General features: G+C 44.4%; 1 protein-coding gene across 3 annotated transcripts in view; it reads right to left on the minus strand.

Moving 5' to 3' along the window:
• Window positions 1-4085: 4085 nt before the first annotated feature.
• LRRC31 (leucine rich repeat containing 31) overlaps window positions 4086-13052 on the minus strand; it is a 32309-nt gene continuing 23342 nt past the window's right edge. For 2 of the 3 annotated variants that reach the window (XM_040428204.1, XM_040428203.1), the window contains 4 exons: window positions 9273-9440; window positions 7093-7260; window positions 6475-6642; window positions 4086-4579 (listed from right to left, as the gene is read on the minus strand). In XM_040428204.1, the coding sequence (XP_040284138.1) occupies window positions 4263-4579; window positions 6475-6642; window positions 7093-7260; window positions 9273-9440 (821 nt within the window). In that variant the 3' untranslated portion in view covers window positions 4086-4262. Of the gene's footprint in view, window positions 4580-6388; window positions 6643-7092; window positions 7261-9272; window positions 9441-13052 lie in introns of all 3 variants that reach the window. The other variant, XR_005778244.1, reaches the window with a different exon arrangement.

The following is a 13052-nucleotide window of genomic DNA, read 5'->3' on the forward strand; positions in this document are numbered from 1 at the left end:
TAAAGGGTTATCTCACAATAAATATTTATCACATAGCCACAGGACAGATATCAGATCATACGGACTCCGACTATTGGGACCAGAGAAGGAAGGGTCCCTGACTGCTCTCTAAATGAAGTGGTAGTGCACATGCCAGTCCATTCACTTCTATGGGGCTGAAGTAGACAGTTCTCTGTCAGTCCCATGGAAGTGAAGGGAGCGGTGGACAGGGGCGTAGCTAAAGGCTCATGGGCCCTGGTGCAAGAGTTCAGCTTGGGCCCCCCTTCCCTCAGTGCATTGTGGCCAGGGGTCGGGAGGCACATAGCCTTCGTGCTGCCTGAGGCAAAAATTTAAATGCCACCCCCCCCCATGCCAAATTCTTCACCTTACCCCTTAACTTGACCAGCAGGCACTTTCTATAATACCGGTGTCTACTTATATGGCACAAGGGTCTTTGGGCCCCCTCAGGCTCCTGGGCCCGGTAGCGACTGCTACCTCTGCACCCCCTATAGCTACGCCCCTGGGTTGACCAACATGCACACTACTGCTTCATTCATGTTCTCAGGAACACTGGGGGTCCTAGCGGTAAAACCCTCCACAATCCAGTATTAATCACCTTTCTTGTGAATAGGTGATAATACTTTTTGGGGGATAACCCCTTTAAACTCCTAAAGGGTTGTCAACCCAAAAAATTAACAGTTTCTTTTCATATTACTGTTGTCAGATGCTGTAAACTCTTGATTTCAGTTCTTTTCACCATAATTAAACACTGTTCATACCAAGCTGCAAGATCTCTCGTGTTGAAGAGAAGATACATTTCTGTAATCAGAGTGTATTTTTCGACATTCTATCCTTAAAGGGGTATTCCCATCTCAGACAATGGGGCATATCGCTAGGATATGCCCCCATTGTCTGATAGGTGCGGGTCCCACACCTACAACGAGAACGAAGCGGGGAGCGCTGTGGCTGGAGGACCCCGGATTTCCCGGGGTCCGTCCACCACCAAGCGCTGCTCCCATAGAAGTGAATGGGAGCGCACCGCGCATGCGCGGCCCATGCTCCCATTAATTTCTATGGGGCAGACGGCAATAGCCAAGCCAGCGCTCGGCTATTTTCGGCGGCCCTATAGAAATGAATGGAGTGTGGCTGCGCATGCGCAGTGCGCCCTCCATTCATTTCCCAGGTCCGTTCTCATTGTAGGTGCGGGTCCCAGCGGTGGGACCCCCACCTATCAGACAATGGGGGCATATCCTAGCGATATGCCCCCATTGTCTGAGATGGGAAAACCCCTTTAAAGGGATTGTCTCACTTCACCAAATAACATTTATCATGTAGAGAAAGTTAATACAAGCCACTTATTAATGTATTGTGATTGTCCATACTGTCTCCTTTGCTGGCTGGATGAATTTTTCCATCACATTACATGCTGCTCGTTTCCATGGTTACGACCACCCTGCAATCCAGCAGCGGTGGTCGTGCTTGCACACTATAGAAAAACGCACCAGCCTCTGTGCACGACTACAGTCTTGGAAACCAGAGAGGCCAGCACTTTTTCTATAGTGTGCAAGCACGACCAGCGCTGCTGAAGTGCAGGGTGGTTGTAACCATGGAAACGAGCAGCATGTAATGGAAAAATGAATCCAGCCAGCAAATGAGGCAATATGGACAATCACAATACATTAGTAAGTGCCTTTCTCTACATGATAAATGCCACTTGCTGAAGTGAGACAACCCCTTTAACGTAGGACATCAATGTGTGAGGGGTCTGACCACCTGGACCCCCTCAGTCAGCAGAATGAAGGGATTGCACTCTCTGGAGCACCTTGTATGTTTATCAGGGCACAGGGCAGTGTACATGCATGCAGCTATGCCTGCCAACTCTGGCCCAGGAACCGAGTGCTGTGACCCCTATCTTCTGCTCATCATGGGGGTTGGACTTACCCTGATCACACATTTATCACCTTCAGTATTTTTTCTAAGAAAACCCCTTAACTCTCAGTTTACAAATCAATAATCATGTGTACAAATTACTTTTTTTTAACCTTTTTATCAATTTATATCTATTTGACATTACGTAATGATAATATGGTGGGAATTATCAAAACTGTATCCCACTAAGTTTGGGGGTTCTCCACCGCTTACAGCATTTTTGTTAAGTGGCCAGGGCTTAGGCTACTTTCACACTTGCGGCAGAGGATTCCGGCAGGCAGTTCCGTCGCCAGAACTGCCTGCCGGATCCGGCAATCCGGACGCAAACTGATGGCATTTGTCAGACGGATCCGGATCCGTCTGACAAATGCATTGCAATAACGGTGTCATCCGGAAAAACGGATCCGGTATTAATATATTTTTTTTGCATTTTTAAAGGTCTGCGCATGCGGACTGAAAAGCCGGATACGTTTTGCCGGAACACTTAATGCCGGATCAGTATTTTTGGCCGGAGAGAAAACTGCAGCATGCTGACGTATTTTCTCCGTCCAAAAAACGTAAGAGGATATGAACTGATGCATCCTGAACGGATTGCTCTCCATTCAGAATGCATTAGGATAAAACTGATCAGTTCTTTTCCGGTATTGAGCTCCTGTGACAGAACTCAATACCGGAAAAGAAAAACGCTAGTGTGAAAGTACCCTTAGTGGAAGTAGATGGGCCTGAAGCCTTAGTAAATCTGCCCTCTAGTCTAGTTGTTGTGTCGGATTAGACGAATATATGATTTTTTTAATCATGGCAAATACATATCCATCATTATTATTCCATGTGCCATTTACCAGGTTACATTTATATTGTCTGTAATTTGTAAAAACTGCAATTGTACTTTGTGACTGAATTAATATTGAGCTAAATAAATCATTTTGGATTCATTCTAAAAGTTGTAATTGCATTTATACATTTCTCTCGAATACACACTACTTACTTCTGAAAGTGGCGTTTACCCTACTTATAGAAGTGCCGTGTATAATCCGTAAAATCCTTATGTTTATTATTTTATTGGGATTATATTCATATATTGAAATCATTTTAACTAGAAAACTGTTAATTTTTCTTTTAATCAAGTTGTGAGGTGCTTGTATCTGTACATTTGGATGCCAGGACAGACATTGGCCACTAGGTGGTGTCCTGTACACCAGACACTCTCTTCACAAAGAACTACATTATGTTTTGTAAAACTATGGAATTTCACGTAAAACATATTTTTAAGATGTTCCGGGCACTGGAGAAATGTCTGCTACGCGTTTTCCCACTAGCTTCTCAGAGTAAAACATAGGGGTTAGATTTATCAAAATTGGTGCAGAGGAAAACTGACTTAACTGCCCATAGCAACCAATCAAATTAATCCTTTCATTTTCCAAAGGAGCTCTGGAAAATGAATGGTTGAATCTGGTTGCTATGGACAACTAACTCATTTTTCTTTTGCACCAGTTTTGATATATCTCCTCCATAGTTCTTTGTAATGACGGACCCTGTCAATATTTCATGCTGATCGTTTATGAGGAAGCATTAAACTAATAACAGGTTCCCTTTAAGAAAAAAAAAACTCAGCTTATTCAGATGACACTAAGTAGAACATTTGAAAGCAGGTATGAAATGTGTTCAGATCTTTTGTACAGAGCACCATAGACAAGGTACTTCCGGCAGAATGATGGTTTCTTGTTTCCAATACCGGCCAAACCGGTTCTGTATTAAGCAAGCAGAGGAATTTCATAATATCCAGTAAACATCATTTCCAGTGCCCATAAAGCTCAGCCATTTCACTTGCATAGGAAGGTTAAAGGGGTTGTCTCACTTCAGCAAATGGCATTTATCATGTAAAGAAAGTTAATAGAAGGCACTTACTAATGTATTGTGATTGTCCATATTGCCTCCTTTGCTGTCTAGACTAATTTTTCCATCACATTATACACCTCTTGTTTCCATGGTTACGACAACCCTGCAATCCTGCATCGGTGGCTGTGCTTGCACACTATAGGGAAAAGCTCTGGCCTCTGTGGAGGCTGGGACCGTGGGAGTGCACATAGGCCAGTGCTTTTTCCTATAGTGTGCAAGCACGGCCACCGTTGCAGGATTGCAGGGTCGTAACCATGGAAACGAGCAGTGTATAATGTGATGGAAAAATGAATCAAGCCAGCAAAGGAAGTAATATGGACAATCACAATACATTAGTAAGTGCCTTGTATTAACCTTCTGTATATGATAAATGCCATTCGCTGAAGCGGGGCAACCCATTTAAAGGTCGTTCCCACTAAAGCTTTTGAAACTCATGATGTCCATGTATATGTGAAAGATTAGTCCTGGTGTATATTGATCTTAACCTCCATTTGTATACGGCTCAGCTGCTGACGCTCGGCTGTAGACAGCGCCCAGCGTTGCATTCCCAGTTCCTTCAGCTTTGGTAGCTTAACCACGTTGGATAGCAAATGAATGAACCATGGTCCACATTCACGAGAGGAAGCAGGTCTCAGGCTAATATCTAATTCAACAATGTTCTTCAGGGCGGGCAGACTTTCAAAGAACAGAGACCACCCCTCATCAGGCACTGTGTCATTGTAGGCAATGTCCAGCTGCTCCAGTCTTTCCAGATGACCATTTTGTGCTGCTGATGCTGAAACCCAAAAACAATGGAGTCAACTGACTTGAAATGTACGATATTTTACCGGATTACATGTCATTGCTAAGTATAGTCACATTCTGAAGTCTGCCCTCTAGGTCAGCTAAGACACTGCTTTAGAAAGAATGCTGTAAAGGTAGTCTTTCAGCAGGAAATTCACCGTAAAACCAGGCATAATGCCTTGTAGGACCAGATCAACTGAATGTAATGATACCTTAGTCATCCTTTGTTTCTTCTTTTAAACCGTATGCACATGAGCAGTTAAGTGCACTGAGGGCGAGTCCAAGAAACTCTGTGCACCCTTGCTGCACCAGCTTCTTCTGCCAGCCCCACCCTCTCCTTGATTGACGGGGCCAGGTTCCTACATAGTCATCCCACCTAGCCCTGTAGGAAGCAGGAAGGATGCACAGGGTGGCTTGGTGCACTGCTCATTTGCATATAAAAAAGTACTTTTTCTCCAGAATGAAGCAAAAGATCACTACGTGAAAGGTATCAAAACATCCATCTGAGCTAGTCCTACAAGACATTGTGTTTGGTTTAAAGGTGATTTTCCTGGTAACAGACTTCCTTTAGAAATCTCATTCACATAACATAAAAATGGTTGAGTAGATGCCTTCTCAAAATATGAACTTTTTCAAAGGTGACAAAAATGAATACAGAGTTCCCTCTTATTACAATATTAATTTCTTCTTAAGTGGAGTAAATACTTTTATTCCCCATAATTTAACAATTCTGCAACTTTTTTTCTTAGAACTCTGCGTTTTGCTGCTGCTCAGTTTATGAATAAAATTGACATTAGTTGAAGCTGTGACATGACTGACGAGCCTATTCCTGGCTGTAGCCTCACATGCCATACTTACTGAGAACACCACCACAGGTAGTGATTGGCTTCAGTGGTCAGGCATGTCACAGCCGCTAAGACTGGTGGTGGACTGTGGACCAGAGGAGCTTGAGCGCAGGGGATTTAGTTTTTTTCATTAAAGGGGTTGGCGCATTAAGGATATTGAGGGTATATTGCTAGGATATGCCATTAATCTCAGATCGGTGCAGGTCCCACCTTTGGGACCCGCTCCTAAATAGAGAACGGGGTCCCCTCTACGGGAGTTCCGAAAAATAGCTGTACGAGCATACTCGGCTATTTCCAGAGGTCCCAAAGCTCAGCTGCTCTCTGTTCACATTGTGAGTCCTGTTCTGGAGATAGGAGTGGGTCCCAGAAACGGGACCTCAACTGTCTGACATTGAGGGGGTATACCATCAATGTCCCAGATGGAAATGCCCCTTTAAAGGGAACCCGTCACCATGAAAATGCAGTGCAATCTGCAGGCAGCATGTTAGGACAGCAGAAGGAGCTTAGCGTTTTTTATATAGTTTTGTGGAAAAATATTCAGTATAACGTGTAATTTACTCGTTTATATTCCTGCTCATTCTGGGCTTTGAAGTCCAGGAGACGTCCTATCAGTGATTGACAGCCTTCCCTCCATGACTGTGTATACAGAGAGCTGTCAATCACTGGTAGGACGTCTCCTAGACTTCAAAGCCCAGAACGAGCAGGAATATAAATGTATAAATTACTAATTTCACTGAATCTTTTCCATAAAACTATATATCGATCTGCTCAGCTCCTCCTGCTCTATAACAGGCTGTGACATGCAGATGAAAGTGCATTTTCTTAAAGCCTGGATAAAACCATCTGCCATGCTCTCTGAGTTCATTGTTGCCTGTTTTTGCCAAGCTTGTGAAAACAGCTACCACCCAGGGGTGCCCTGCAGATCTGATAGTAAGTCGGCAACCCCTTCCACTTACCTTATCTATGAATTGTAGCATTTCTGTTGTCGGTTCAATGTCACACGTCATATAATAGACTAGTTCTTATATAGCGCAGACTTTACCTAGAGCTGCCAGGTCCTGTGCCACCAAATTGCAGCTGCTCAGAAGGAGGCTTTGTAGACCCGTTGCATTCTTCAGAGTTTCTGAAAGCAGTTTCAGGTTTCCTCCAACACATTTATTCCAGGAAAGGTCCAGCATCTGAAGGTCCATCAGATAATGCGAGGCTTCAGCTAGGGACACATGTTATAGTTACTTGTACTGTAAAAAGTGCCTATCATGGAATTTATCTTTCACTGCATTTTGCACGTATAGTCAAATGAAGACAATGACATGAATTATCAAACAGGACTGGCAAAGTCCAAATGTGCCGATCTTTGCAAAGTTTCCTTGCCAGTGTTTCTAGGAGGTGTTGATTTTTCTATTACAGCGCTGTATTTACCACATGGAAATGGAGGAAGAGATACAGATCCACATTTCATCATTTCAGCCCCGCTGACTTATGTGTGCAATCATGACATGAAGACATCTTCAGACTACCCTTGTCATCTAGTAGTAACATTATACATTTAACTGTTACAAGGAGGAGACGGCCCGTTCTCCATCAGGTTGTCGAGGGGAATACATTGCCAATGAAAAAACATGTTTTGAAAAGCAAATCATTTTTAAATATAAATCCATACCCAGTCCTGCGAAGGATTCTTTCTTTAATGTGCAATTGCTGATATTCACGGATTTTAATTTAGGCAAAAAACGTAGTCGGCTGAATAGATGTTCAGAAGTAAGTCCTATGCTTTTGTTGGATGACAGATCCAAAGTCTGAAGGTTGGAAAGAAGAGGTATGACCTGGGCTACAAAATAAAGATACAAAATGATTAGACCACATCCTAAACTTCCACTGTTACGTCTGCCGTTCTATGCATTCTTGATTCTATTACTTGTGAGTGATTTGTCTATTTAGTATTTGAAATCCAAAATTGTGTTTTCTGTGTTAAAGAGGAGTTTTCACCTCTCTTGACATGTCTGTTTTAATAGCTTCATGCATTCCCCATGTAATAACAATTCTGGAGCATCTATTCTTACGGCTGTATGTTGTCCCATTCCTTTATTATTTCTACTAGAAGTTATGACAGATTTTCTAGCAGTCTGCAGTAAGGGTACAGAGGGGAGGTAACCAGTTGGGGGGGGGGGGGTGTACCTGCACAGTCTGACTCTATCCAATCAGTGCTGCCATTGTCAGACTGTACAGGTACACCCCCCCCCCCCCCCAAACTGGTTACCACCCCCTTGTACCCTTACTGCTGACTGCTAGAAATTCATTCATAACTTCTAGTAGAAATAATAAAGGAACGGTACACCATACAGACATAAGAATAGATGCTCCAGAATTGTTGATGGGATCCACTGACTATATAATGTCCGCTGATGTCTGCTTTTGGGAAAAATAAGGACTGTGCACGGTGGATTACAACATGTCTGACCATTTGTTCCACTAGGAGCTCTGCCTGGCAGCAAACATGCATACTCAGCTGATCTGAGCCTGCCTGTTTATGGGAAGGGTGAGGGAGATAGCCGATGATGGATTAATCGGTCATCTTTTGAGTATGACCATCTTATTACCCCCAGCAGCAGACATCAGTTGCCAGTCAGACTGCTACAAACATATATGATAGTGAATCAAAATTACTTTTAAATCGCTAATGAACAACTGGTGGTTTAGAGAGTCATTCCTGAGGATCTGATGGGTAGTACTGCAAGCATGATCCAGGTGCGGGGGGATCTCCTATCTACAGGGCAAGGAGCATCATTGCTGCCTAGTGACAACACTGGCAAGATTTGTGTGCTAGGCAGTAATAACTTGTATAAAGCTGAATGTCGCTATGGGAATCATTTTACAGCAGTGGGATTGATGAGATCTCTGATCTATTTCTCCATTGACAATTTCTATTTATCAATCACTGAGGGATGAGGTAGTGATGGCATTAAACCTGATTGTGAGTTCCACAGAGGTCAAGCACTGATGTAAACTTTTTGTGCTCAGTAATTAAAAAAAGGTTCTCCAGGACTAAAATATAGGTCACCTGACTGGTGGGGGTCCGACTCCCAGTACCCACGCTGAGGTTGAAAGGGGCCAAGGCACTCAGGTGAGGGCTGCGGTCCCTTCCACAGTCAGGTACGTCACATTTATTGGTGACAAGGCCTTTCAGAAGCTCAGCTTTCAAGTGAATAGGGCTGAGCTGTAATACCAAGTACAGCCACTATACAATGTACAGCGCTGTCCTTGGAATACAGTAAGGAGGCCACAGTGCAAGCACCATGGCCACAGTGCAAGCACCAAGTTGGTCCCCTGTTCATATGTGCCCACATTGCTGTGAAAAATTAAATTTTAATATATGCAAATGAGCCTCTAGGAGCATTGGGGGCGTTGTCATTACACCTAGAGGCTCTGCTCTGTCTGCAACTGCCCCGCCCTCTGCACTTTGATTGACAGGGCCAGGTGGTGTAAACGTGATCATGTCTGGCCCTGACTTCTCCTAAACTCAATCATAGTGCAGAGGGCCTGGCAGTTACAGAGAGAACTGAGCCTCTAGGAGTAATGGCAACGCCCCTGTTGCTCCTTGAAGCTCATTTCCATATATTAAAACATAGTTTTTCTCAGCAAAGCGGGCACATATGAACATGGGACCAACACAGATGCCTTCAGCTGCCAAGCACACATGTAACAGATCAGACAGTTTCATAGGTACAAATCTGCTGACAGATGCCCTTTAAATGGTTGGTGCACTTTAAGAATACTTGGTAATATCAAGCTCCCATTTGGAATTATTAACCTATATATAAATAAGAGAAGTCATTGAATTACTCAGTGCTGTAACATCATCCTTGGAAAAGCAGCATTGATGAATGTCTAGTAGTTCCAGTCGTTTGAAGGCCGTCAGACGAGCCGCAGCCTCACGGAATCCACCCCCTGTTGCCTTATTGCATGATAGATCCAATTTTCTCAAGTAAGGCCAATACTGAAATGCAGAACCTTAAGAAAACAAATAAAAAAAATTTGCCATGAAACCTCTTGTAGACAAAATTGTTTTAGGAAGATGATAAAAAGGCAAATGCATATATTTGTAATTGTTGTAGGATGCAGTTCAGCTGCATACACATATAATGCACACATCTGAAAGGCCACGTAACTTTTGTGTAGCTCTATTTCCATATTAATCAGAATGGAAAAAAAAAAATTGGAACACTATATGCCAGGGATGGCCAACCTGCAGCTCTCCAGCTGTTGCAAAACTACAAATCCCACCATGCCCTGCTGTAGGCTGATAGCTGTAGGCAGTCTGGGCATGCTGGGAGTTGTAGTTTTCCAACAGCTGGAAAGCCGCAGGTTGGCCTTCCTTGCTATATGCTGTATTACTGACGTATTCTAGTCTTGATGCATTGGATCTACCCTGAGGCCCAGATTTAATAATGTGTCTGTGCCCAAAAAATTTCAGTTTAGGACCCAATTTGGGGTATTTTTTTTATTCTGAAGATGTCATATGGCCTATGAAGAGACTGTGGCGCTCTTGAAGCACCGCAGCCTCTTCATACAAAAAAATAAATAAACTAAAATGGAGGGAGGGGCGCAAGTTGGGTAGACAGCCCCCGGCCTATCATGCACTTAATCCGCCCCTGGAGGAGATTATCCCAACTGGGCCCCCTCTTGCCCTGAGCCCCATAGCATTCGCATGGTCTGCCGCTATGGTAGTTACACCCCTGGTTCCCATAATGCTTAAAAGGGGAAGGGGCTTAGTGGAAAGGTGTGGAGCTACACATGAAAGGACTGAGGCCTAAGACGCACCATAATAGCGCCTCAATTCTGTCGCAAAAATAAGCCAATCAATAGTCTATCCCTGCACCAGGTTTATCATCCAGCCTGTGATACATCTGGTGCAGGTATGGACAGTCTGTCTAAGCTTACGCCATCTCTAGGATTAGTAAATCTGGGCCTGAGTGCCCACAACACCATATTACTGATCTGTACTGACTCTGTATGCTACCATACAGACTCGGCTCCATACATGCAGCTCTGTTAATGCATAAGACCTCACACACAACTGCATTACCTATGATGGCCTTTTCCTCCAGCATACCTTCTTCTTAGGGCTCATGCACATGACCATGTGCTGGGCTGGCCCATGCTGCGGATGGCAAATTGCGGTCCGCAATGCACAGGCACCGACCGTGGGGCCGCCGCATGCGGATCGCGGACCCATTCACTTGAATGGGGTTCGCGATCCTCATCCGATGGTCCGCACCGCAAAAAAGTAGTGCATGCTCTACTTTTTTGAGGTGCGGGGGCACGGGCAGAAAACCCACGGAAGTACTCCGTAGGGCTTCCGCGGGCTTCCGTTCCGCACTGCATCTCCCGGATTGCGGACCCATTCACTTGGGTGCACACGGCCGGTGCCCGTGTATTGCGGACCTGCTGTATGCGGGCTACAATATGGCCACGGCCGGTCAACGGCCGTGTGCATGAGCCCTTATACCACTGTTCTACAGATTAAGAACCACAGGTATTTGTTAGAAAACCCCTCCGCTCCTACAGCAGTTACTAGCGCTTTGCTTTAGTGTATGGTACGGCATTGTATTAGCATCTGTCAACAGATTCACTGGTGTGAGAATCCATGTAAGCTTATGTGCTGTACTTTATGTTCATAGTAAATCTTGTTTAAAGGGGTTGTCCAGTTTAGAAAACCCATTTTCACAAATCCTAATAGAAAATTCTGGAATAATAGAGGAGTATTCTCTGTCCAGGATTCTCGTATGTTGGCCAGAGTAAAGAGCCAAGAGAGGTCCTCTCCTCCATTACATAGATATCCCACTGATTTGAATGGTCACTGTGTAGCGCTGCAAGAAAATGAATGGCCATGTTTCCCCACAGATAACAGCTGATTTCTGGGGTCCCAGTAGGTTACACTCTGCAATAAGCTTGTTGTGAACCAGTTAGGGATTGTTCAAAGCTGAGAATACCTTTATTAAGAGGACTTAAAGGGAACCTGTCATCATTAACCTGAGTAATAAACTAAATAAACTGGTAGCTTCATCAGAGCCTCCCAGTTCAAATGTTGTTGTCCCCCTGCTGATCATTGCCTCCATTACTGCAAAATTAAGCCTTTTGTATTATGCAAATTTGGTGTAACGAGGGCATGATCATTGCACACATCGCACCAACAGCTCCCTTCTCTAAAATGCTTATCTACACCCCCCCCCCCACCCCAGTGACAGGGCCAGGCAGTGGTGATATAATATCGCCTGACCTTGCATTCTAGCTAATAGCGGCAGCAGTACAGCCCTGATGCTTTCTAGGGCTGCATAGTATTGACTTCAGCCCAGGCAAGCATCAGGGCTGTTCTGCACTTGAGCTGATTCCTTAAAGCGTCAGGGCACAGGCGAGAACACAGGGCCAGGTGAGATTACATTGATACTGCCTGGCCCTGTCACTCAGAGCTGGGGGGAGGAGCTAAGCACGATAGGTTAGGGAGCTGTAGGTGCAACGTTGATTCCCTTGTTGCACCGAACAGCTAATTTGCATAATACAAAAGGTTGGATTTCTCAGCAAAGGAAACACTGATCTGCAGTAGGACAACAACGATGACACAGCAGACTGTGATGAAGTTAGCAGTTTATTTGGTTTATTACATTGTGACAGATGCTCTTGAAATCAGATCTGTCACTTATAATATGTAATAATTGCAGGTCCACAATATCTTCATGGTCCTTGTCCAATGACCTCATAAAAAGAAGTAATACAGAAAGGCCCCCACCGTCAGCCATCCTTAATGCTGAATGATGGCAGCCTTCATGTGGCTATGTACACTGAACAAAAATATAAAGGCAACACTTTTGGTTTTGCTCACATTTTGCATGAGCTGAACTCAAAGATCTGAAACATTTTCTCTCAAATATTGTTCACAAATCTGTCAAAATCTGTGTTAGTGAGCACTTCTCCTTTGCCGAGATAATCCATCCCACCTCACAGGTGTTGCATATCAAGTTGCTGATTAGACAGCATGAATATTGCACAGGTGTGCCTTAGACTGCCCACAATAAAGGGACACTCTGAAATGTGCACAGTTTTGCCTTACTGGGGGGGGGGGGCATTCATATCTCGGTAAAGGAGAAGTGCTCACTAACACAGAATTAGACATATGTGTGAACAATATTTGAGAGTAATGGGTCTTTTGTGTATGTAGAAAATGTTTCCAGATCTTTGAGTTCAGCTCATACAAAATGGGAGCAAAACCAAAAGTGTTGCCTTTATATTTTTGTTCAGTGTATAACAAGGCAACTGATAAGGAGTGAGGAGAACAGGTGTCACGGGGCGCCGCTGATGCGCTCATTCTCCACAACGCCGCCGGTGCCCCGTTTATCACCCCGGCTTCTCCTGACTATTCTCTGCTTGCTGCATTTGTACTTCGTTGCTCTCCTGGTATTGACTCGGTCCGTTCACGTTCTGTTGTTTGTCTGGTCTGTCCTCCCTGCACTTATTCCAAGCTAGGGATTGCCGTCCAGTTGTCCCCTGTCATTAGGACTTGCGAGACAAGTAGGCAGGGCCAGGGGTGAGGGTGGAGCGCAGTGGTCACTTCCCTCCCCCCTGTGT

Source organism: Bufo bufo, chromosome 4 (assembly GCF_905171765.1).
Source record: "Bufo bufo chromosome 4, aBufBuf1.1, whole genome shotgun sequence".
Lineage (NCBI taxonomy): Eukaryota > Metazoa > Chordata > Amphibia > Anura > Bufonidae > Bufo > Bufo bufo.